This window comes from Ruditapes philippinarum, unplaced genomic scaffold, assembly GCF_026571515.1.
Source record: "Ruditapes philippinarum isolate M1 unplaced genomic scaffold, ASM2657151v2 ctg2194_1_1_1_1, whole genome shotgun sequence".
NCBI classification, from domain to species: domain Eukaryota; kingdom Metazoa; phylum Mollusca; class Bivalvia; order Venerida; family Veneridae; genus Ruditapes; species Ruditapes philippinarum.
In genome coordinates this window covers 50,550-78,183 of record NW_026864149.1, presented here as the reverse complement: position 1 = coordinate 78,183, position 27,634 = coordinate 50,550, and the positions used below count along the sequence as shown (strand labels likewise).

Below are 27,634 nucleotides of genomic sequence, written 5' to 3'. Positions count from 1 at the left end.
GAGCCGAAAATCGTACTATACAGCTCATATCTGGCCAATTCCGGCTGGCCCCTGTGGGGACCAGGCTCAATTCCGCAGAACCGCATATGGTGGGATGGTTAGGGGGTCTGGCCGGGTGTCCGCGGGTATAGGTGTGTCCGTCGGGAATACTCTGGTATTTTGCCGACGTTGAGCCGAAAATCGTACTATACAGCTCATATCTGGCCAATTCCGGCTGGCCCCTGTGGGGACCAGACTCAATTCCGCAGAACCGCATATGGTGGGATGGTTAGGGGGTCTGGCCGGGTGTCCGCGGGTATAGGTGTGTCCGTCGGGAATACTCTGGTATTTTGCCGACGTTGAGCCGAAAATCGTACTATACAGCTCATATCTGGCCAATTCCGGCTGGCCCCTGTGGGGACCAGACTCAATTCCGCAGAACCGCATATGGTGGGATGGTTAGGGGTCTGGCCGGGTGTCCGCGGGTATAGGTGTGTCCGTCGGGAATACTCTGGTATTTTGCCGACGTTGAGCCGAAAATCGTACTATACAGCTCATATCTGGCCAATTCCGGCTGGCCCCTGTGGGGACCAGACTCAATTCCGCAGAACCGCATATGGTGGGATGGTTAGGGGGTCTGGCCGGGTGTCCGCGGGTATAGGTGTGTCCGTCGGGAATACTCTGGTATTTTGCCGACGTGAGCCGAAAATCGTACTATACAGCTCATATCTGGCCAATTCCGGCTGGCCCCTGTGGGGACCAGACTCAATTCCGCAGAACCGCATATGGTGGGATGGTTAGGGGGTCTGGCCGGGTGTCCGCGGGTATAGGTGTGTCCGTCGGGAATACTCTGGTATTTTGCCGACGTTGAGCCGAAAATCGTACTATACAGCTCATATCTGGCCAATTCCGGCTGGCCCCTGTGGGGACCAGACTCAATTCCGCAGAACCGCATATGGTGGGATGGTTAGGGGGTCTGGCTGGGTGTCCGCGGGTATAGGTGTGTCCGTCGGGAATACTCTGGTATTTTGCCGACGATTGAGCCGAAAATCGTACTATACAGCTCATATCTGGCCAATTCCGGCTGGCCCCTGTGGGGACCAGACTCAATTCCGCAGAACCGCATATGGTGGGATGGTTAGGGGGTCTGGCCGGGTGTCCGCGGGTATAGGTGTGTCCGTCGGGAATACTCTGGTATTTTGCCGACGTTGAGCCGAAAATCGTACTATACAGCTCATATCTGGCCAATTCCGGCTGGCCCCTGTGGGGACCAGACTCAATTCCGCAGAACCGCATATGGTGGGATGGTTAGGGGGTCTGGCCGGGTGTCCGCGGGTATAGGTGTGTCCGTCGGGAATACTCTGGTATTTTGCCGACGTTGAGCCGAAAATCGTACTATACAGCTCATATCTGGCCAATTCCGGCTGGCCCCTGTGGGGACCAGACTCAATTCCGCAGAACCGCATATGGTGGGATGGTTAGGGGGTCTGGCCGGGTGTCCGCGGGTATAGGTGTGTCCGTCGGGAATACTCTGGTATTTTGCCGACGTTGAGCCGAAAATCGTACTATACAGCTCATATCTGGCCAATTCCGGCTGGCCCCTGTGGGGACCAGACTCAATTCCGCAGAACCGCATATGGTGGGATGGTTAGGGGGTCTGGCCGGGTGTCCGCGGGTATAGGTGTGTCCGTCGGGAATACTCTGGTATTTTGCCGACGATGAGCCGAAAATCGTACTATACAGCTCATATCTGGCCAATTCCGGCTGGCCCCTGTGGGGACCAGACTCAATTCCGCAGAACCGCATATGGTGGGATGGTTAGGGGGTCTGGCCGGGTGTCCGCGGGTATAGGTGTGTCCGTCGGGAATACTCTGGTATTTTGCCGACGATGAGCCGAAAATCGTACTATACAGCTCATATCTGGCCAATTCCGGCTGGCCCCTGTGGGGACCAGACTCAATTCCGCAGAACCGCATATGGTGGGATGGTTAGGGGGTCTGGCCGGGTGTCCGCGGGTATAGGTGTGTCCGTCGGGAAATACTCTGGTATTTTGCCGACGTTGAGCCGAAAATCGTACTATACAGCTCATATCTGGCCAATTCCGGCTGGCCCCTGTGGGGACCAGACTCAATTCCGCAGAACCGCATATGGTGGGATGGTTAGGGGGTCTGGCCGGGTGTCCGCGGGTATAGGTGTGTCCGTCGGGAATACTCTGGTATTTTGCCGACGTTGAGCCGAAAATCGTACTATACAGCTCATATCTGGCCAATTCCGGCTGGCCCCTGTGGGGACCAGACTCAATTCCGCAGAACCGCATATGGTGGGATGGTTAGGGGGTCTGGCCGGGTGTCCGCGGGTATAGGTGTGTCCGTCGGGAATACTCTGGTATTTTGCCGACGTTGAGCCGAAAATCGTACTATACAGCTCATATCTGGCCAATTCCGGCTGGCCCCTGTGGGGACCAGACTCAATTCCGCAGAACCGCATATGGTGGGATGGTTAGGGGGTCTGGCCGGGTGTCCGCGGGTATAGGTGTGTCCGTCGGGAATACTCTGGTATTTTGCCGACGTTGAGCCGAAAATCGTACTATACAGCTCATATCTGGCCAATTCCGGCTGGCCCCTGTGGGGACCAGACTCAATTCCGCAGAACCGCATATGGTGGGATGGTTAGGGGGTCTGGCCGGGTGTCCGCGGGTATAGGTGTGTCCGTCGGGAAAACTCTGGTATTTTGCCGACGTTGAGCCGAAAATCGTACTATACAGCTCATATCTGGCCAATTCCGGCTGGCCCCTGTGGGGACCAGACTCAATTCCGCAGAACCGCATATGGTGGGATGGTTAGGGGGTCTGGCCGGGTGTCCGCGGGTATAGGTGTGTCCGTCGGGAATACTCTGGTATTTTGCCGACGATGAGCCGAAAATCGTACTATATACAGCTCATATCTGGCCAATTCCGGCTGGCCCCTGTGGGGACCAGACTCAATTCCGCAGAACCGCATATGGTGGGATGGTTAGGGGGTCTGGCCGGGTGTCCGCGGGTATAGGTGTGTCCGTCGGGAATACTCTGGTATTTTGCCGACGTGAGCCGAAAATCGTACTATACAGCTCATATCTGGCCAATTCCGGCTGGCCCCTGTGGGGACCAGACTCAATTCCGCAGAACCGCATATGGTGGGATGGTTAGGGGGTCTGGCCGGGTGTCCGCGGGTATAGGTGTGTCCGTCGGGAATACTCTGGTATTTTGCCGACGATGAGCCGAAAATCGTACTATACAGCTCATATCTGGCCAATTCCGGCTGGCCCCTGTGGGGACCAGACTCAATTCCGCAGAACCGCATATGGTGGGATGGTTAGGGGGTCTGGCCGGGTGTCCGCGGGTATAGGTGTGTCCGTCGGGAATACTCTGGTATTTTGCCGACGTGAGCCGAAAATCGTACTATACAGCTCATATCTGGCCAATTCCGGCTGGCCCCTGTGGGGACCAGACTCAATTCCGCAGAACCGCATATGGTGGGATGGCTAGGGGGTCTGGCCGGGTGTCCGCGGGTATAGGTGTGTCCGTCGGGAATACTCTGGTATTTTGCCGACGATGAGCCGAAAATCGTACTATACAGCTCATATCTGGCCAATTCCGGCTGGCCCCTGTGGGGACCAGACTCAATTCCGCAGAACCGCATATGGTGGGATGGTTAGGGGGTCTGGCCGGGTGTCCGCGGGTATAGGTGTGTCCGTCGGGAATACTCTGGTATTTTGCCGACGTTGAGCCGAAAATCGTACTATACAGCTCATATCTGGCCAATTCCGGCTGGCCCCTGTGGGGACCAGACTCAATTCCGCAGAACCGCATATGGTGGGATGGTTAGGGGGTCTGGCCGGGTGTCCGCGGGTATAGGTGTGTCCGTCGGAATACTCTGGTATTTTGCCGACGATGAGCCGAAAATCGTACTATACAGCTCATATCTGGCCAATTCCGGCTGGCCCCTGTGGGGACCAGACTCAATTCCGCAGAACCGCATATGGTGGGATGGTTAGGGGGTCTGGCCGGGTGTCCGCGGGTATAGGTGTGTCCGTCGGGAATACTCTGGTATCCTGCCTCCTTATGTACTATATTTTTTCATTACTGTTATGTTTCTTCCTTTTATCATTTTTTTCAATTCTGAAAATTTGATCTTGATTAAATAGAAATTTCCTCAAACATGAGAAAACGATATATTCGCTAATAATATTATTATGATGAGTTTCCCGCATTTTTTTCCAATTATTTGAAACGCGATTCTAAGCACTGAAACTTGAAATATAGCACATTTAGATATTTAGAAGCTCAACTATCTGATATAATTTCAAATGTGATTTTTATTTGTTAATTTGCCCCTGGCCAGTTCGAAACTAATACTCTAAAACTAAATTTAAACTGAACTACAAATGGTGATAATATTTAAAGGGAGACAACTTTATAAATTAGATATATCAAAGCTGAGCATTAAGCGGTTGTTCATGATTGAATAGAGCATTCACCATAGCCATACATTAAATTATATAACGATGAATCAAATAAAACAATGTTTGATGAAAACAGGCAACTCTCTAAAAAAAATTATATTGATATTGTCCTTGTTCAAACTGCCCTGCTATCCGAAGCAAATTCTACTTCATACAGTAGACTCTCTGTTCTTAAGACCATCCTGGAATTTAAACCACCCCGCTATTTGGACCATTTAATAAAAGAATCGTACTTTGTGGTTTTATGTCAATGGTTACAGGATTCAGAATTAAGACCACCCTGCTAATCCACTTTTAAAACCACCAGATTCAGTCCTAAATTTCTTATTTTAATCTTTTTTAAACCCAATATTGAGACCACTGATTAAACTCAACACTTACCTGTAATAAATCAAAATTTGTTGTTATTTTCTGTCTGAATGCTCTTTGGCATGACGGTGTTAACAAGTGTTATTGGGTTATTAGATGAAATAAGGTGAGAAAGTACATGTTTTGCGTCACTGTGGTTTAATTTTGCTTTCGACACATTTATTTTGTAAAGAATTCATTTCTTATATGATAGTTGAATTATGCACATAATACTTAAATTAATATTTAAATCAGACCAAAATGAATTTTATACAGTAGAATCTCTAGTTTAGACCACCCCGTAATTAAGACCAACCCGCTATTAAGACCATTTCTTATAAGAACAGAATTTTCTGTTCTTTATGTCAATGGTAACATGATCCAGCATAAAGAACGCTTATCCATTTTTAAGACCACCAAATTAAGTCCCAATTCTTTGTTTTGTTTTTTATTTGACCCCACTATTGAGACCACTGATTTAAAGTTAACACCCACCTAGACCTTAAATTTGTTGTTATGTTTTAACCATCTGCTTGAACGTTATTGAGCATGACACTTGATTTCACAATAATTATGTCTAAACACCTTATATTTTGGGGGATATTGTATGAAATAAGATGAGAAAGTAGATTTTAAAGTTGTTTAATGTTGCTTTAAGCATATCGATTTTGCGAAGATTTTATTTTTTTATTTGTTGAATGCATTTTGTGCATCATAAAATAATTAATAATGAAATCAGGCTAAATAGAATTTGATATTTAATTTCTTCAGAAATATGTTTTCTTCCCATCAGATGTAACATTAACATAAACTTAAAGACACTTTTATATTGTATTTGCAGGTTAAGATACATATTTTTTGTTCAAACAAAATAACTGAAATAGACCATTGTCATAAAGTGTGTAAGAAATGATAAGAATATTCACAATTAAGACCACCCCGCAATTAAGACCACTTTGATCCAGTCCTGATTGTGGTCTAAATTGAGGGTTTTTACTGAATTAGCTTTTCTTCAGAAATTTGTTTAGCTCTAATCAGATTAAATATTATAACATACTTAAATATTGTATTTGTAGGTTATAAAGTCATGGTCATAAAGTATTTAAGCAATGATAAGAATATCCACAATTGAGACCAACCCTGAATTACGACCACTTCAGTCACGATGTTTGTCTTAATTAAGGGTTTTAACCTTAGTTTATCTCCACCCAACCCCCTTTCTGTCCTCTATATTAAATCGTTTGAATTCTTCTTAATTCTGAAAAATCGATTTGTATTCTTGATTTTTCCTTTTTTATTTGTTCATGGTGCTCTTCACTTCGACGAAATTGTGACAAGCCACATAAATTTGTAAAATATCAATTGAAATATAGCATGGGGCTAAATATAAGATGGAGAAGAGACTGTGACGTCACACAATTAAAATCAGTATCGGCGGAATTGTGTACCCACAAGTTCTCATATGTCTCAAGATTTGATGCAACCTGGGTGAAAGTAGTCAAAATACCGCCATATTGAATTCCCGGAGGTACATCAGCAACATTTTTTACTTTTATAAGAGGCAATAGTTATTTATTCTAAAACGTACATAAAACACTTTTCAACACAAATATTTCTCCGATGAAAATCTATGTCAGTAATGTAAGCAATAATTCACGGATATCGCCGAAGTTTAACGATAGCGTGAAAATCGGAGACTAGCGGGAAGGCCCGATTATCACCGAAGCGCGCAAAGGATTGTGGGTCTGAATCGGACTCACATCTATTTTCGTAGTTTTCTATCCGTTGCTTATATATCTGTGAAAATAGTAATTGAATAATTACACAAATATCAAACTACACGTTCATAAGAAGTAGCATTAGTGCCAGGTGTATGTTTTTTATTAACTCGAAATTTCGGGGTAGTAACTCGAGTTACTTGCTCAAAATTTCGACTTACTTATCTCGAAATTTTGAGTTACTAACTCGAAAAATCGACTTACTAACTCGAAATTTCGACTTACTAATCTCGAAATTTCGACTTACTTACTCGAAATTTTGAGGTACTAACTCGAATTTCGACATACTAACTCGAAATTTTGAGTTACTTATCTCGAAATTTCGACTTACTAACTCGAAATTTCGATTTATTAACGTTACTAGAATGGCCAAATTTATGAGTAACTAAGAGTTTAGATAATATAAGATATAGTAGGGAGTGCGGTTGAACGATGGAGATTGAGAAACAGGTGTCTGGACAAACTATTAAAGTTAAACTTAAACTTAGTAATGGCATGTACACGCCCGACCTAAAAAAACACAAGGCTTCCTTTAATTTGTACGTTCAGGCGTTCTTCAGACGTTATATCCTACCTGTTCGACCATATCTTTTCGCCAATCATATTCTTCTCATCCATGTGAATAAAACGATCCTATACTTTACGTGTGGGACATCTGAGGAAAGTATCGCGGAGTGGCCAAAATAAGGGTGCTGGGACCTTTGTCAAATTTGTTTGACTGACTATATTTTTGTAAAATCGGATGCATTTATATTATTCCCTACATGTATATAACAACAAGTTCACATTTTATCAACTTTTATCAACACAATATGAATCAAAGTCTAAGTAAATAATGAATAATGTTACAAAAACATTATTAGTATAAAGAAACATGACAGACTAACTGGCGAATACACGCCATTTAAAATTTATTTTACACATGAATGTTGCACAGTTTACAAAAGGGTGGGTTTTGGACTTGTTGTATCTCAACATGATGGTTGAATGTGTGCTTTAGAAAAAAAACATCCGGTTAACACGGAAATGTGGAAAGTGTGATTTTACACCCCCTCCATAAAAAGCGAAGGATATGTTTAGTATGTGTGGACAATTTGACCCTATTAAATTGTTCTGTTAAATACATAGGTGCTCTACCATCAATGTGCAACAACTACACACGAAAGAAAGTATCTTGAATTCAATCCTTGCTTTCACCGGTAACCAATGAAAGTCGTGCAATATAAGTCGAAATAGCGACTTACTATCTCGAAATTTCGACTTATTAACTTGAAATTTCGAGATAAGTAACTTGAAATTTCGAGATAAGTAACTCGAAATTTCGAGATAAGTACAATGTAACTCGAAATTTGGAGATAAATAACCCGATATTTCGAGTAAGTAAGTCGAAATTTCAAGTTATTATCTAGAAATTTCGAGAAAGGTAATTCGTAATTTCGAGTCAGGAACTCGAAATTTCGAGTAAGTAACTCGAAATTTCGAGTTAATAAAAAACCTACACCTGGCACTAATGCTCTTCCGTACGTTCAACATATGCCTGTAATGATTTTTATTGATCATATTAAACAAATGAAAATTAACAATTTATTAAAGGAAAAAAACTTAACAGGGAAGGTTAACAAAATCAGCTTAAAATAAATAGAATAACATCGTACATGTATTAATTTTGATGTCTTGATAGTGAAAAACAGAAAAATATGATATACTACAATAAGTAAGTTGAGCATGCTATTTAAAACTAATTGGGCATTGACTGTGCTGATAATTATTTGGCCACATACTTCTTTCATGTAAATGACTTTAAACATACCACTAAAAGAAATGTCGGATTCATGTTAAGTTGAAACCGTGAATTTCTGTTGTTGAAATCGTGATTTAGAGAAGTTAAGATTGTGAACTCGTGCAGTTGAAATCGTGAATTCATGAAGCTAAAGTTGTGAATTCATGAAGTTAAAATCGTAAATTCGTGATTTGAAAGTTGAAATCATGAACTCATGCAGTTGAAATCGTGAATTTATGATGTTGAAGTTGTGAATTCTTGAAGTTTAGATCATACATTTGTGATTTCCGTATGTTAAATGACGAAGTTAAATGACGAAGATATAATCGGGAATTCCTGTAGTTGAATTGGCCCCACTGGTCTTTCGTACCTAAGATTATAAGTTTATGGGTTTCTGTTGAGCTAAACCTTGGGATCACAAGAGAAAGGGGTCAACCGAAATTGGCAAGATATGAGCTGAAATGACCATGTATTGTACGATTTTGGACTCCACGCCGGCAAAAAACCCAGAGTATTCCTGACGGGCATACCTATACCCGCGAGCAGACGGTCAGCTCCATAACCACCCCACTATATGGCATTCTGTTAAATTGGTTATGGGTATCACAGGGGTCATTCAAGGAAATGGCAAAATATGAGCTAAAATGATCATTTATATTTTGATATTTGGCTAATCGTAAGCAAAATACAAGAGCATTTCTGGCAGACACAAATAAACATGCGGACACACGGTCCGACCCCCTAACCATCCAAATATATGAGATTCTGCGAAATTGAGGCTGGACCTCACAGGGGCCAGCTGAAATAGGCGAGATGTTGCTGAAATGACCAACTATAGTACGATTTATGGCTCAACGTCGGCAAAATACCAAAGTATTCCCAACGGACACACATATGCCAGCGGACACGCGGTTAAACTCCCTAACCTTCCCACCATATGGGGTTCTATGCAATTGAGGCTGGGCCTCACAGGGGTCAGCCGGAAATGCCGTGGTATGAGTTGAAATGACCATGTATAGTAGGATTTTCGGCTCAACGTCGGCAAAATACCAAAGTATTCTCGACGGACACACTTATGCCAGCGGACACACGGTCAGACCCTAACCATCCCACCATATGGGGTTCTGTGCAATTGAGGCTGAGCCTCACAGACCATTTAAAGCACGATCTTCGGCTCCACGTCGGCAAAATGCTACAGCATTCCCGACGGACACACCTTTGCCAGCGGACCCACTGTCACTTTTTGCATGACACAAATATTCATAAATTTGTTCCTGGATTATTTTTTCATCTTAAATAGCCTTCATTTTGGTTATTCTGGCCAGCCGGAATAGCCAGAGATCGAGGTGATAAGTAATTTGAAACTACATTATGGAATTAACCAATTGTCTATTGCACAGGTTTTACTGTATATTCTCTGGCTAGCCGATTCAGCCGGAACCGAATTCCGGCTAGCCGGAGTAGCCGGAACAGCCGGACGAGACAAAATTTTGTTCCGGCTGTTCCGGCTGCTCCGGCTGTCTGGCTAACTTCACGAACATCTCATTTAAAGGTTCCTTATCACGTGTTGAGTATTTAATGGTTCCATAGATTTTAAAGATAAAGAAAGCATTTTTAAACTTTTTAAATTTTACCGTTTTAGGCTTTTTGTAATATTTTCGTACTTTCTGTTTTTTTACATCATATGATCAAGTGAATCTTCTAATTACATTTATGTGATAAATAAAATATTATATTCGTGTAGTTTCAATACTAAATTTATTGAACTTGTTGAATAAAACAATATTATGCTCGCCAGAGGCTCGCATAATATGATTTTATTCAACTCGTTCAATAAATTTAGTACTAAACTACACTCATTCAATATCCTCTATTTAATAAGTCATATTAGTCTGTTTTAAACCATGATAAAGCTAGAAACAAAATCATATTTGTTTTACAATGGTTTCCGTAAATTGATTACTTGTTTGTTATGTTATCAAAAAAAAGATATGAATATGAAGTGTTACAAGTGAATAAAATTAGAAAGAAATCACAAACTCAAAAATAAGTTTATTCCACATGCATTTAATCGCTAATCTATCACCTATTAATAATGCTAGCTTCATTGATTTTTATTATTGTGTGAAAATAATTTGGACATTATTAACACTTTTAGAGTCTTAAGTACTAATGATTTAAAAAAAACTAGAACTGTGTCCAAAGGACATTGATGCCCCCACTGACAACATATATATGGTATATAGTGAAAAAATCAACAAAGGGCCATAATTCTGTTAAATTTGGTCGCAGCAAAAATTCCTTCCTTAACTACCATCTACACATTAAGGTTGTTCATCCCTGGAAATTTAAGCAAAATCTACCATCCGGTTTAAGAGGAGTTGCGTTCACAAAATTTCTATATGGTATATAGTGAAAAAATCAACAAAGGGCCATAATTCTGTTAAATTTGGTCGCAGCAAAAATTCCTTCCTTTACTACCATTTACACATTAAGGTTGTTCATCCCTGAAAGTTTAAGCAAAATCTGCCATCCGGTTTAAGAGGATTTGCGTTCACAAAATTTCTATATGGTATATAGTGAAAAAATCAACAAAGGGCCATAATTCTGTTAAATTTGGTCGCAGCGAAAATTCCTTCCTTTACTACCATCTACATATTAAGGTTGTTCATTCCTAAAAGTTTAAGCAAAATCTGCCATCTGGTTTAAGAGGAGTTGCGTTCACAAAATTTCTACATAGTATATAGTGAAAAAATCAACAAAGGGCCATAATTCTGTTAAATTTGGTCGCAGCGAAAATTCCTTCCTTTACTACCATCTACATATTAAGGTTGTTCATCCCTGAAAGTTTAAGCAAAATCTGCCATCCGGTTTAAGAGGAGTTGCGTTCACAAAATTTCTACATAGTATATAGTGAAAAAATCAACAAAGGGCCATAATTCTGTTAAATTTGGTCGCAGCGAAAATTCCTTCCTTTACTACCATCTACATATTAAGGTTGTTCATCCCTGAAAGTTTAAGCAAAATCTGACATCCGGTTTAAGAGGAGTTGCGTTCACAAGATTTCGGGACGTACGGACAGACGGACGGACAGACGTACGGCGTGACGGACGAACGGACAAGTGCAACGCTATATGCTCCCACTCTGTGGGGGCATAAAAACATGTTGCTCTAAATTTTGAAATTTCGTGTCACTAAGTAAAAACAAAAGTAACGGATCCAAAGTAATTGAATATGACTATATAAAGTGTAGCGATGATGATAAAGAGTTATATCGTTCTCTTTTGATATTTAAATAATATATGTCTCACATGCGGTGAAGATAATGTAAAAAGTGTAAATAATACACACAGAAAGAATGCAGCAGCAAAAATGTTTTATCTGGACATAAAACATACCAAATAACCCAAGAATATATTTTTTTATATTTATTAAGTTATCTTTGTAAAAATTTTCTAGCATTTTTGACCAAAAAATACCTGGATTATATTGAATATGACATTTTTCTAAAGCTAAATTATTGTTCTTTTTATCTTTTTTTTTTTCTTCAAAGGTAGCTCTCCTACTGATGCTGTATTTTTACAATTGAATTACATTTCAAGCAGAAAAAAATTATTGCAACGTTTAAACAAGTTGTTTTGATTCGATAAATATAAATGCACTTTGGTTTAATTGATTTAAGATATATTATGCTGTTTTAAATGGTAACAATTATTTAGATTAATTAGTAGTTAATACAGCTCTGTTAAATCTTGTGTTTTAAAGTGATAATATATATTTATTTATATCTATTCATTTGTTGAGCATCTTGAACTTTGTTTGCAAAATGTTTTAAATTCTTGTAAACTCTCCGATATGTCATAGGGATATCAATAGCAAATAGTCTTGTAATCCTATTGTAAACCCTTTTAATAAGATATACCTACTGTTCTCAAACGTTTATACAAAGTGTTATGAACTTTATATGTAATACACCTACCCACATTTTGAAACAAAATAGGATGATATATACTTACATCTAATGTAAATAGTAACCCTCTTTTCCTTCCATCTAGACTGCATGTCTCCATTAGTAGCCCTGCATGTATAATTTCCAGCTGATGATTTTTGTACTTGGCCCAATGACAGAGTATCTGTATTGACGATATTATGACCATCTTTTGTCCATTTATATATACATACAGGAAAACAGTCAGCCTCGCACTTAACATCGGGTAATATTGTTCCCTCATCAACTGTATATACTGATTTCCCATTTGTTACTTTTATCAAATCAGGACCAACTGTAAACAAAAATAAACTAGCGTAATGATTAAGTGCCTGATACATTGAAATAGTGGGAGTTATCCCTTTTAAATCAAAAGATCAATATCGGAATTTGTGATATTTTGTCTCGAGAAGCATAAATTGGGAAAAGAATCCATTTGAACATGAACAAACTGTAAACAAGATTAACGCAGTACAGAGAAACAAATACTTTATTGTAGATTATCGCAATGTCCGCTGATAAAGATTTGTGGTTTTCTGTAACTACACATGTTTAGCAGAAGAAAACAAAAAATATGAAAAATACCAATATCAAAAATGGCAATTTGTTCAACTAAAAAATGTACCTTCTTGCGCGTTTGTTTTACATAATTATTTACTCTCTGAAATACAAATGTAAGTTAAAAACAGTGCCTTATATACGACCAAAGTACCTTAATGATTAATTGCGTCACAATGTGCAAACTGACATCAATGCCATAATAAATATGTATTCGTACGTTGCTCTACCTTATTTTCTGTTAGTCTGTTTTATAGAAAAGGCAACATTGCACAGAGTCTTTTTTACAAAACAGAAGGAATCTTACTCTTTTTTAATTTGACGTGTTTTAAAATTGATTTTCATTTTATTGGTGATGAAAGTTTTATGTATATAAAACAAGTTATAAGTCAAATTACTTTTAATAAAATGTTTGTTTAAAATACTCATTTTGCAACTAAGCATACAATATTAAAGAGATAATGTTTAATTTGTGTAAGCTCAATATTTTATTTATTGAATAATCAGTTTTATCCAACATACAATTATAATATTTCTATATTAAGATTTTGATCAATGTAAAAAATGAAGCACAACTATACAAAAGCAAATACTTAACATCAGAACTGGTTACAATCAAAAGAATTCATCACAAAATCAGGCTTAGGTGTATACTATTTTTCAATTACAGGACATTTGACGAATAAGAATTAGTAAAGCCGTTATTATAAAAACAGTACGTATGTAAAATATCAACTTACATCTAACTTCAATTAGCAACTGTTTTGTTTGTAATGGTTGTTGAGACAGTTTAACATTTCTAGCAGTACATGTATATGTTCCAGCCATCGACTTTGTTAATGGACTCAGGTCAAGCACTGCTCCAGAAACACTTAATGAATTTGGTCCAGACCAACTATAGCTACATTCCCAGCAATCTGCCCCACATGTGATTGGTGCTAGGTTATAGTTTTCATCGTGTCGATATGACACATCGTTTGGGTGGAAGAATATATTTCTGGGTCCATCTGTAAGAAATATAATATATTCTCCTAATTATCAACTTTCTTTATCTTATTCTCTTCCTTACTAATAATCTGTTTTATTTTCTTTTTCCCCAATACAACCGAGAGTGTTAAATAATATCATATATATTCACATGTTATATACGTGATTTGTTTTAGCTATTTTTGTATTATATATAAGAATAAGTTAAACCTATGAATTATTACCCTAGCAAATTATTCTTGATGTGATCGGCTGTGAAACAGAGTTTCCTAGAAAACGAATTACTAACAGTAAAACACATCACGTCACAATATATAGTTATCATATCACAAGTTGTTTATCTTCGCTTGCAGACTGTCGTAAACAACATTTTTACATATATTGCATGGAATCACTACGACATGTTTGAGATGAAGTCATTTTGCAATGAAAATATGATGGTTACCCCTTTAAAACAATAACATTTTTATGTGTCAACAATTTCACTCATAGCAAAATTACCTCTTTAGCATGATAACTCAATTTTAAGGTAGAATAAGGGACAATTCTCATACTGTAAGTCTATGGGAAAAATAAAATACGAAAATCTAACCCTTTTCACGAAAAAAAACGCAGAATTTTTACATCGGAGAAGAGTGAATTCACTTTATACCGGAAAGGAAAATTTGTGCCGAAATTTAATAAAAAAAGAAAAAAAAGAAATGTGTACAATTAGATAAAAACTTAATATGTTAATTAATCAAACGAAAACAGGTGAAATAAAGTAATTTAATCGGCAGCGTGAAAGTGATTGATTAAAAAGAATTCATGAAAACAAACTTTTTTATTTTAACTTTTTAAAAATGGCGTTCAAATTGAAGGTTTTTAGCCGCTTTTTAAGATTCAATTTGATTGGCCAAATTAATTTTTGAGTCCAGCTCAGACAGGATAATCATGTAAAAATCCGGAAGCCAAGCCTCGGTTAAAATTTGGATATATTTTGAGTTTTATGTTTTTTTCTATTGCTTCCTAAGTAAAATCCTTACGTTATACCGCGAGCCGGCAGAAGACGTCTGGACGAATTGCTTTTTAAACAAGCTCATAATATGAATCAATGAATTGAAACATTATAATATATTCCTGCGTCTATGCTCTTTGATCTAATGGCCAATATTATTGACCTTTTGAACTAAAATCGGGTGTTGGAGTTCCCTCTTATGAAGGTGTATTGGTGAACATTCTTGTTATAAAACACACGTTTGATTTTATACTGCCTGCCTGTTGTAAAAAAGTTAAATGTATACTTACAAACTACATTCACAGTTAAATCTTTGCTTTGTAATGCACCACCAGTCCTTGTTGCTGTACATCTGTATGTTCCAGCATCTGAACTCTGAAGCCTCCCAAGGTTTAATAAAGCTGAGCTACTAACAAGTGTTCCTGTTTCTGTCTTAGTCCACGTAAAACTACATGTAGGATGACAGGTTGCTGTACAAGTTACTTGATTAAGACTTTCATTTTCATCTTTCTCATGGCTTGTTTCACTTGGACTAAATGCAACATTATCTGGACCATCTGAAGATATACATTTTCAAAACCTTTTTGTTACCTTTGCTAATTACCCTTTTATTAGGGCATTTCTGACCATAAATGTCTCAACATATAGAAATGATCTATTCTAGAACTACAGAAAAGATGACAGGTTATAAATCACTTGATTACGATTCTTATTTCCATTTTTTCTGATAGACTGCATCACTAAATATAAAACAATCTTGACCATCTGATATTTATGATATTAGTCATAAAGTTTTTCGACAGGTTATGAAATATAAATAATGTCAAACAGGTACATGTTAACAATTAGAAATTTCCTTCATCGTACGTAACAAACAATTACAGGTTTATAGCTTGTACTTCATTAAACATTCTTTAGTCTTACATTTTGAAAACACTTTAAAATTAATTTCATGTAAGTTATAGGTGGAATCAAATTCAATTTACTTGTTAAGAAAATATCCTAAAATTGTGTCATTTTATTCTATTTTATAAACCACATAATTATTTTAATCACAGCTAAATGAAACACTGAATTTCTTCTTGTTCACTAACTTCCAAACTTCTGACTCCTGGAAACCAAAAAATTAGACCATTATTGCTAGTCCAACAGGTTTTTATTTTTTAGAGGTTACAGGTAAATCTTATGTATACCACGCTTGTTATTTATAGGTTGTACAACACACTTTAAGTTACAATATCTTTAAATTAGAATAATTGCCTAATTTACAATATATAATCCAATACAAGAAACAAATAACACACTTTAAAATATATGAGAAAACTTAATTGAGATGACGTCAATATAATTAAAATGTTAAATAAATATGTACTTAATCATATTTTATTTTCATTAACAAACTACCAACACAAGCTGTAGTGGAAAAGAAACCTTTTTGTATATCCGGCAGAATAATCTACCATTCTCTTTCTAGACAAAATGATTAAATACTTTTATCACAAATGAAATTTAAAACTACTTTTGTTGTAGAACACCGTGTGTATCCAGTAACGCTGGAATGTGAATATCACGCACGATTCGTGCAAAAAGTAAAGCAAAAGTGTGCAACAAATGACAGTCGTATGCGCTATTCCTTTTAATAGTTTGGAAAAATAAAAAAAAATATTTTGGCCAGTTTACTTACCGCTTTGGAAATCCTGTCAGGTATCAGCCACATTTCTACTTTACGTTTTGAACGAATCGTGCGTTATTTTCACATTCCAGCGTTACTGAATATACACGGTGTTCTACAAGAAAAGTAGTTGAACTAATATTTCATTAAATGTCATTAGTGTTAAGGTGATAAAAATATTTAATCATTTGTTTAGAAAGAGAACTAGGAAATCCGAACCCTCGTGTTTGCGATTTGGGATTGATCTATCCTCTATCACGCCTGGTAAATGGTAGAGCTACCTTTTTCGGAGATATACGGTAAATCGCTCTATCGCTTCTTCCCGCTAAAATCAAATGTCTAGTGTTTTCATTTTTTAAATATTTTATAAATTCTACACTAAATATCGAAAATCGGAGAATGCTATGCCATGTAGATTTGATTAAAGTTTCCAAAAAACGTAAAGTTGTTGTAATTGTGTTTGAAATGTAGTTGTGGCGGCGTTTCCAAGTTCGCAAATTTAGCGTTGAAAGGACCGTTTAATCATGAAACAGATTATTTTTCCTCAAATTTTCATCTAAAGAGCGATTCAGATTAAGGACAAATACGTTTCCAGTAGATATAAGGTCTAGAAATGAAATAAGATTGCAATCAGATCAAAACATTAGATAATAAAGAAAATGTAGGATATATGTTATGGGAGACAGCTCTGTCCAGAAGGAGGTAGTCCTGTCGCTAAGAATACATACAAAGTGTCTGATTGTTTGGGTAAATGTTTGTGTATATTTTATTAATTATATTTATCACGACACAAAAAAAGTAATAAAAACAATATTATACTAATGTAATACTAAAAACGTATATCATGACGTACTTTGCATAAAAACATTAACATTTACAGCGTTCAAATTGTTATCGACTCATTTTTACTTTGTATATGTGATAAACAGCATACTGTATTATCTCTATTTGTGTAGTATTAAATGAAGTATTGAACCTGCGCTCATTCAATATCCTTTCAGTTTATACAGACATAATCACTTTCCACGTTACATTAAGAACTTAACTTAAAAGTACATGTTTTAAAAGACTTTAACTTTTTGTACAAAACTAACATTACATAAACAAAGTAAATGTTTGTCTGTTTCAGATAACTGAATTTACATCGAGTATATCATGGCACGAGTAGTTTTTTTCTAATGTACACCGATATCAAAATCCATAAGGTAATATATACGATATTGTATTTTAAGATACGACGAAACTCAAAAGTCACATCGAAATTCTCCGGAATGATCTTAAAAAATAAACATTGTCATGAAATATTTTTGATGATTATAAAAGTATAATGTCAAAACAACCGTATGCGCCTTTTCACTTTTTTTAATTTGATGTACAACAAAGATATTAGTTCATTTCTTTTCCTTGGTCTCGTTTCGGCCACAGAATTGCACGATTCTGCATTTCTTATTTTCACAATGCCTGTGTTATTTGCACCTCACCTGTTACTGTATATTCAAGATTTTGAAAGGAAAACATGATTATAGATTTCTGACTAGCTGGAAACAATGTAGATACTAAAGTACGTTAGCTAAAATGGCAACTCACTGGGCATTCTAAATAGAGAACAAAAAAATGTTTCAGTAACCTTTAAAAACAAGTACACCAAACGCTCAATATATATTTCTTGTCCATACTACTATTCTCCCATTTGAACGGTTACTATGTGACGCTTCAAGCATTTAAGCCCATCTCACACAGGACACACGGCTTATACGGTTAGCCACCCGTGTAAACCGTACATACAACCGAACTAACCGTGGCGTTATCCGAGTTACACTCGGGTCATTCGAGTGTGTCCGTGTAAGCCGTGTATGATTTTTAAAACTTTTAAAAAACTGGTACGGATGCCATGTCCGTGTATGACCGTATAAGCGACCGTACAAGACCATAAGAGACCGTGTGAGACCGTATGAGACCGTATATACAGCCGTTTGTGAAGTCCACTCCACGAGTATGCCCGACCGTATCAAGGTCGTATATAAATCGTATGGAATCGTTCGAGACCGTCCCCAAGTCCTACATCCAACACACGATTAACTCCCGAATGTCACAAGATCACGGTACGATTCAAACGGGTGCACACACGGTTTCATACGATCGCCATACGACCAATACGATTCATGTTCGAAATATACATGGCCGACACGGTATAGTACGGGTATACTAGGTCTCACACTGCCTCGTATGGTCTTACACGGCCTCTACGTCAGCAAGAACGGTACAAACACACACACACAACTACCTGCTGCCACCTTACCAAGAGTACTTGCTGCATCACACTAGAATGTATCCAAAGAAGAAGGTTTGGGAGCACAGAAGGAATACAAAAAGGGCCATTTAGGCCCACCGACTACGCCAACTTATTGAACCTGATGAACTGAAGGACCAACCGGCAATACCCATGTCTCCCAGTGATAAAGACTCAGATGCCAGCTCGGTGGACCCTCCAGCAACCGCCGCACCCAAGAAATAAAGACACATTTTATATTGCTTAACATTTTATTTATTGATGTTAATTATATATTTATAGGAGTTCTTCGTTGAAAGTTCGAAAATTTATGAAGCCAAGTCATCAAAATGGGTAAATTTATATCAAAAGATACACGAATGTGTGATAATTCGAGCATAACTCGAACAAAAGTCGGCGGGACCCTAAGTAAACCCTGTGAAGGCCGAGTAAATCGAGTAAAAGTCGTGTTTAATCGTACCAAACCGTACTAGACCGTACTTGGAACCTTACAACAATCGTATGTATTCGTATGCAAATCGTGTTCAAACCTTGCTTGACCGAGTATATCCGTGCTTTATTCGTACATACTCGTGCTATATTCGAGTCTTATTCGTGCCAACTTATCCCAAGGCACGGTTGGAGCCCAATATTCGTACTAGTCAACCCGTGTATAACCGAGTATATTGTATGGGAACCGTGTGCCCAACCGTGTTTTGTGTGAAACGGGCTTTAGGCATACTAAATAGTTTTGAGCAATGTATACATTCTGTGTTCTTGTTAGGTAATTGTGTGTATTTTTGAAATGTGAAGTCTCAGCTTGTACACAGTGTTCTTATTTGTACAGCCTACTACTCATACTGAAGTTGGGATAAAAGTAAGATCAATTCGTGAAAGATGAAGCAGGAATAACTGCTAATATAAAGCAAATATTGTCAAATAGTTGATATCTTTCTTCATAATAATACCCGATGTATCAACATCCTAAAGATCTTTTTCACCGAAAACTTTTTACATTCTTTGCCCATATTATTTTGGTCCTCTTTGAAACCATAGAGCTATCTCGTTAGCGACAGGACTACCTCCTTCACGACAGAGCTGTCTCCCAGAAAATTTTAACTGTATTTTCTTTATTAACTAATGTTTTGATCTGATTTCAATCTTATTTCATTTCTAGACCTTAGACGTTTTCTGGAAACCTTAATCAAATCTACATGGCATAGCATTCTCCGATTTTCGGTTTACAAAATATATAAATAAATAAAAACACTCGACACTTGATTTTTAGCTTTTTCTGCATTGGCTCGGAAGTAGCAATAGAGATATTTATAGTATATCTCCGAAAGAGGTACCTCTATCATTTACCAGGCGTGTCTATCTTACCCAAAAATAAATTATATTTTTCGTACTACTCAAGTAATACAAGTCGCGTCTTTAATATGATGTCATTCACGCGCGCCTTTTGTCAATGACTAGAGTTTATAAGATGACGTTTTTTGCAGCAATGAATGAAGTCCATACACCGGCTGTCGTCACTATTTATCGGAAACTGATTAAATCATGTTTTACTGTAATATGTAAATAATAATATTCACCGATACATTGGTTTTCAAAATTATAAAAAGCAAAATGATCGGGCCAATGTTCCTTGAAAATACCGTAGTAAACAGTTACCCGGGAAGTCGGTGTAAGATAGTTGCAATTTTACACGCCACGTGCAGTACTATTGTACATATAACGACGCGTTAACGAAAGGGGGCGTACGCTACAATGCAGCTCCTTATCATGTAAACAACTCAGATATTGTCAATTACAATTTGCATTGTATAGATTATTGATGTTGTTGGTCATTCAAAATATTTTCTTTTCTCTAGATTTATATGTACAATAAAATGGTATTTTCACTGCATTTCGGTCTATTTGAATAGAAAAGTTGGTTTATTTTATGGCAAGCAAATGCTTTTGTCGAGAATACATTCATTCTTTAGCGGCACGTATAGTTAATGTGACCTCCCTCCGTGACCTCTTAAACAAAGTCAACATGACTGTAAACCAGAAAAATGGTATAAATAGTAGTAAAACAGATTCTTCTAATAAATAATTGCAAACGATATTTATGTTCCTGTCTTATAGCTTTAGTAAAGAAATTTCCTAAATGATAGATTAAGGATTGTACATAAATTTGGAATAATTTAAATCTTACATGCAAAGAACTTTTTATTAATAGAAACAGTGTTTCCAGAGCAAACAAACATTTAATATTCTCAGTGTGCCTCTTGTTAATAACATTAAGAATGAATGTTTCAAGGTTCAGCGTTACCGGTCGCCACAAACGTATTCGTTTGTTGTTTATCAGATGACAAAACATAATCGTTTAATGAAATACCAAGTGTTAGATTAAAAACTTCTAAAGTACCAAATATTTTTGCCAAATTACTTCACAATCTAAAAACTATGACTCGATTGGTAAGGATCAATGACCATATTAATGAATGTCACAATTATCAATGTCAAGTCTGATTAATCAGCTCCTGTGTACTACAAATCATTTTTACAAGCGCATGGTTTTACTAAAGTATTTCTTAATCAATCTTAGAATCGTTGACTGGAAACCAAAATTACACTTTAGAAGATAAAGTGTGAGACGTTTTGGCGTGACCCCGATTTTTAAACTACAAACATTGGTCTTGCATTCGACATATAGTTTTAATGTACCATATATTTATCAAAACTTGTTCAAAATATCTACATAAATGCTCATCAATGCAAAGTTATATAACGGACATACGCCTACGTACAATTATATCATAAATATTTAAAATGTGAAATGTGATTTGACACGAACACAAATAGTTGCAGGCAATTAGGCTTGGAGTTTCAAAACTATTCATAAATGACTTTACATGCGGAATATTCTCTCAAGGTGCATTTTATTGTGCTTATTTATTTCTTATTAACAATCAATAATTACCATTTAAGTGTGGCAAAAATTATAGGCATAAAATAAAATGTTTTTGACATTAGCAAAGCATCAAAGCATAATAATTATTAGGTCTCGAAAATGAAAAAGTGTCAGTTTTTTTGTTTTGTTTTATGTTTACACATTCTAAGGTCATGTAAAACTGAATTGACTTCTATTAAACAGTTTCGTCATCAAGTCTATGTTAAAAGATGCAGCGACACTACTGACTTATTAATGGATTCTGACATATGATTATGATTAGCACCAAATGTAAATTTATCACTTCTGTGTGATATGTACTATAAGTGACAAACACATTCTGACTAATATATAAGATAAACATACAATAAACATCAAACGAGAATCTATCACTTCTGTGTGTTGTATAAGATACGTGACATAAGATCTGTTTACAATATGCATCAAATGAGAATGTATCACTTCTGTTTCTTTTATTGTATAAATGATATAAGATGTACTAAAATAAAATTCAAAAGACAATGTATCACTTCATTGTGTTGTATAAAATAAGTGACATAAGATAAACTTACAGTAAACATCAAATGAGAATGTATCACTTCATTGTGTTGTATAAAATAAGTGACATAAGATAAACTTACAGTAAACATCAAATGAGAATGTATCACTTTATCGTGTTGTATAAAATAAGTGACATAAGATAAACTTACAGTAAACATCAAATGAGAATTTTATCACTTTTGTTTGTTGTATAGTATAAGTGACATAAGATAAACTTAAAATATACATCAAACGAGAATGTATCACTTTTGCTTGTTGAATAGTATAAGTAACATAAGATAAACTTACAATAAACATCAAGTGAGAGCGTATCACTTCTACTAGATGTATATCCCCCAGTTGCAACTTCTGTAGCTGTACATGTAAACTGTTTATTGACATCCTCCTTTACAATGTTTTTTACAGTAAGTTTATCCTTACTAGAAGTGTATGTATATTTGGCGCCACCTGGATTGTCTGTGGTGTCAACTCTCCAGGAGTATGTCAGACTGAGGCTGTGGTTACTGGGTGTGGTTGTTGATGTACTGCTACATGTTAATGTTACACTCTCTCCAACTGACGGTGCTTTATTTACTGTTACTGTGGGCTTTCTTGGTGCTCCTGAAATTAATTTTGTTTTACTTTTGACACAATCTTTCCCAACGTGATTACATGTAGCTTTTGTGGTATACTGCGAACAAATTATACCATGTACCTAATTTAATGTTATTTGTAGAAAAGTATGCATATATTAATTGTCACTTAGCTATTACGGAAGAACGAATTGTAGGCTTACATTTATTAAAGATAATCATGTTTCGATAGAAAATTATTTTACATTAAGTTAGTGTTTAACAAAAAATAATCAAAACATATTAAATTTTAGGCGCGCAGTTTAAAACCTAAGTTACACTTACAAAGAGCACTTTCTAGTAATAAAATATAAAAAAAGATTTATTAACATCATTGCAAATATAGTATTTCTAAGAATGTAAACACTTAATTTATTATAGATCAGTCAATGATTAATAGATCAGGATGAAGAAATATCTTTATGATCATTTGGAAATAATTTATTATGCTTTTATTGGGAGATATTTGAAAACGGGAGATCCCTCCGGAGCAAGTAAAACTAACGATATAAGTAAATTACAGCCTCACTCGAATAAGGCTGTTCAAATGAAACATATTTAACGCTAATCCCTAACACAAGTGTAGAAGTCATTTAATCTTTGTAATCGAAATCAATGCTACATTTAGGCAAAAGAAATATAGCAAGACTGAGATTAATTAAAAAGAAAACTTTTAAACGCTGCAAAAACAATGCTTAGTTATGAAAACAGGATACAGCACAACAACACAATTATCTATAGTTTATAGATAGGTCAATTTTGATTAGAATTTATAGATATATACATATAAAATAAGCTTTTTTAATAAAGACATTTATCAAAATTTGAAATATTAATTGTATCCAACAATGATACTGAAAGTATGGATGTTTTGAACAGATTATGTGGAACTTTCGACTCCTATTGTTATTTTTTGGAAGGGTATTTAAGTAAAATTTCCATTCATGTTAATAATTATTCTTACATTGTAAAGTGAAATCCTTTCATGTAAATGACATATTCGTGCATGTTCATCAAATGGATGCAATGGTAAATTAATATTCTAATATTCTTTGTCCCGGTTTCTTATTTATATGTCCCATTTTCTTAAGTGTTATATGGAAAAGATAATCAATAGTGCAAACATATCATTTTCTCACATATTCTGAGCGCAAAATGTATTATACATAGTTTGTAATTTACACTTTATGTTGGTGTTTTAAATTGTTACGCCGTATTTCCTTCCCTATGCCCTAATTTGCTAATCACTAACTGTGATTTTCATAATACACTTTACAAATGTTATATGTATTCTCATATTCGCATATTCTATAAAACATCATTAAAAGTTATATAATATCACTTGGAAGTTATAATAGGAAACTGGCCTCGTACACATTCAAAAGTTACTATTTACAATTATTAAGAGGGTAACAAAAATATTGCTATCCAACTATATAGAAATTACAACAAAAAAGAGACCAGAAATACCGATTCCCTTTCAAAACAGAGGTCGCTTCAATCGTTACTACGTTATGGCATAATGGTTTTCCCAGGTGTTTCCCACTTCTATAACGGAAATTTTTCGAATGCTAACATATTGATTTTTTCAAATATTGCGAATTTCAAATTTCAATTTTATATAAGGTATATATGCTTAAAAGGGGAGTAAACCAACAAACAAGCAAAACCCCAATTGCCCAAGTACACATGCCGATCTACATTTTTATAAAGTTTGTTGATTCAAGCTCATACACGTGACACAACATTTCGGAAAGGATTTCACAAACTCGAGGGCATTATCTCTACAAATACTGAACAAAATATACAAGCTATACCAAAATTGCAAAACTAAACATTCTGACAAACATGCTTCATGTTAAATACATTAAGGCTATAGGCTACGCGCGACACGAGTTTCAAATTCCAAATTTTTACTATGTCAAGGGCAATAGTTCCTACATAAATAATCAAGCAATTTCCCAGATGCACAATTTAACATTTTGATCAACACTCCTGCAAATTGTGTTGTCCTAGCTCAAGCACTTTTAGGGGCAAACGTGACACAATATTTGCTGTTTTTACTCACGAAATGGGCAATTACTATTCGACAAATACTGAATTAAAATATAAGCAAAAGCTCAGGTGGTTGCACAGCTACACATACTTAGCACCATTTTGTTTCATGACTCTAGGTCAAATGCATTTTAAGCTAGGCGCGACAAAATTTGAAAATTGCATCTGTTTAAAGAGATGAAAATACTACATGTGTTATACCTACCTAATATGTACAGACAGTTACATTTTGTTGAGAACCCTGTCGCGGAACATGTGTAAACTCCAGCGTTGTTTTGTTGAACATTAGTCAATGTAACAACAACATTGCCAGCATTATTTCCTGTTATACTGAAACCTGACAACGCGTCAGTTGTTGAACTCTTGTCTGTATTGTATGTTATACGAGCCTTGATACTATTATCATGAAACTTGATATCAAATATTCTTGGTGAATTTAGATTTGTAAGGTCAGCAGAAAACTGAAGAGCAGCATCAGAGTTGACACGACTGTACATTTTTCTGATTGGTGATACACATGGCCATGCTTCAACTGGAAAAAACCGGATTATTTATAGTATAAAGAGATGAATTGCATGAAACAATAAGTGTAAAAAAAACACATTTGCAAACTGCTCACTGTTGATCGTTGATCATTGTATTTAAACGAAACTATTTATTTGAATGTGCAGCAACATATTTTTAGCATGTGTAAACACACATCCTATGCAGGAAATTAATGTATTATAATAAGGAATAGACCTAGCTATATAATGTACTTGCAAAATGTTACAGTTATTAAAAGTTCGAAGACTGAAAGAAATGTGATATGATTATCATCCGGCTTCCCGATATGGTTTTTGTTAGTGACGTTTAAAAAATAAAGGCACAAATAGCAATAATCATTGTTTCGCTCCGACAGAGCTATTTGTGTTTACGATTATTTTGTCTATGGACTCGATTTTTATCAACTTATCCCTTCGATTTACAGCTAAGATATATTCGGAATCAATTATACCTTCCGATTATGAAAGTCATATATTGGTTTCCACTTCGGTGATTCGCAGTATGTCTTATAAATGAATAAAATTGGGAACAAATTGCACGCCTCCACCGCTTCTGGGAAGGCAGTATAAAATTCAAAACAAAAAATAAAATAGAGAGAAATAAAGAATCCTTAAAAAAAGCCCTGTCGCGACGTAGTATGCTATATCCGGCAGTATGCCTTATGTATTGCATACTGCCGCAGGTTATATGGCATACTGCCGCACCTTTAAATGCTTACTGCCGCAGTATGGCATACTGCATGCTCGCCCATATGGTCTCTTTCCGGTGGCGAGGGTAAACAAACCCAAACACACACAAATGGCATACTGCGTTGTAAATGTGATAGCAGTACGCCATATGCATTTTTAATGGCCTACTGCAACACCTCAATATTTTGAAAATATCAATACAAGGGTTATTAAAATGTGAAATAATTTTAGTATTTTGCATAATTGAAAACTTCAGGAAGATTTTTTTTTCAATATTTAGCGAAATAAAACGCCAAGCCAAACATACCGACCAAACATGTTTATGCTCCCCGAGAGCATATAGTCGCCGCTTTGTCCGTCCGTCCGTCCGAAGCATAAGTCAAATACTATTCAAGTAACTACTTTAAAACTTCGCAGATGGATAGATCTAATTGTGGAGATGTGCAGTGCTCAAGAACCGTAACTCTCTAACATAATTTTTGAGTGATTGCCCTTTGTAGTTTTTCATACTTTACTCTTACTACTAGATGTCAACTTTAAACCCTAGAGGTGGTCTCGGGGAGCAATGTCAGTTCTACCGGCTCTTGTTTAAAAAATGTGAAGTGTTAAACTTAAATACATTAAAAATGTTTTAATGTATATTTTTTAAAAATGAAGAATCAATTGCCATTCGATTTTATGATTTAAAGATTAAGGGTTTTCCTCAACATTTTTTACACATGCTTGTTTACGACACACTATGCCATATGATGTTTTTCTAGTCGACTTTCCTCATATAGCATAGTGCATTGTTGGTCCAGACGAAGACGAAGCAGCAAGCGAGTATTCATATGGAATCTTAGTTCCAAAACGGGTGTTATGACCTCTCTATAACAAAACCTTGTCTTAGGTGAATTAAATAAAAGTTTTTGAGTACGTCCAACACCAGAAGAATAGATGTGCATGTGATTGGACTGTACCGGTCAAATCTTTTAACGCTGCCTCTGATATTACACAGAGTAACATTTGTTTCCACACAATTTCTCTGCAAATTCACACTGGATTTCAATGAAAGTTTGTGAGAATCTTCAATACCAATATGAGATGCGCATGTCTTCGGACTGTCCTGGTCAGACCTTTTATAATGGAGTTATGGCCCCTGAATATTAAGCCTTGTGTGTGCAGTTGCTGTTGTTAGAAATAAACCAGTATTCGGCGGGGGATATAAATTCAACGAATTTGCTTGTTTCAAGTACATTTATCTTGAAATATTGAAGAATCATCTTCACACGACTGTAACAACAGGATAAGACTTTCTAGAGGGGTTCGAGTTAACAGCCTTCAATAATTATAATATTACCGAAAATAATTATAATAATAATGATAATAAAAAGCC

The 27,634-nt window shown here is 36.4% G+C and overlaps 1 protein-coding gene across 1 annotated transcript in view; it reads right to left on the bottom strand.

Moving 5' to 3' along the window:
* The window catches only part of LOC132724576 (hemicentin-1-like), a gene marked incomplete at its 3' end in the record, with an annotated part of 59,784 nt that overhangs the window by 21,743 nt on the left and 10,407 nt on the right, over positions 1-27,634 (bottom strand). The window contains exons 2-6 of the mRNA XM_060709454.1: positions 25,230-25,556; positions 22,647-22,958; positions 15,206-15,472; positions 13,672-13,938; positions 12,402-12,668 (exon numbers count right to left, since the gene is read on the bottom strand). Of these exons, the coding sequence (XP_060565437.1) occupies positions 12,402-12,668; positions 13,672-13,938; positions 15,206-15,472; positions 22,647-22,958; positions 25,230-25,556 (1,440 nt within the window). The remainder of the gene's footprint in view (positions 1-12,401; positions 12,669-13,671; positions 13,939-15,205; positions 15,473-22,646; positions 22,959-25,229; positions 25,557-27,634) is intronic.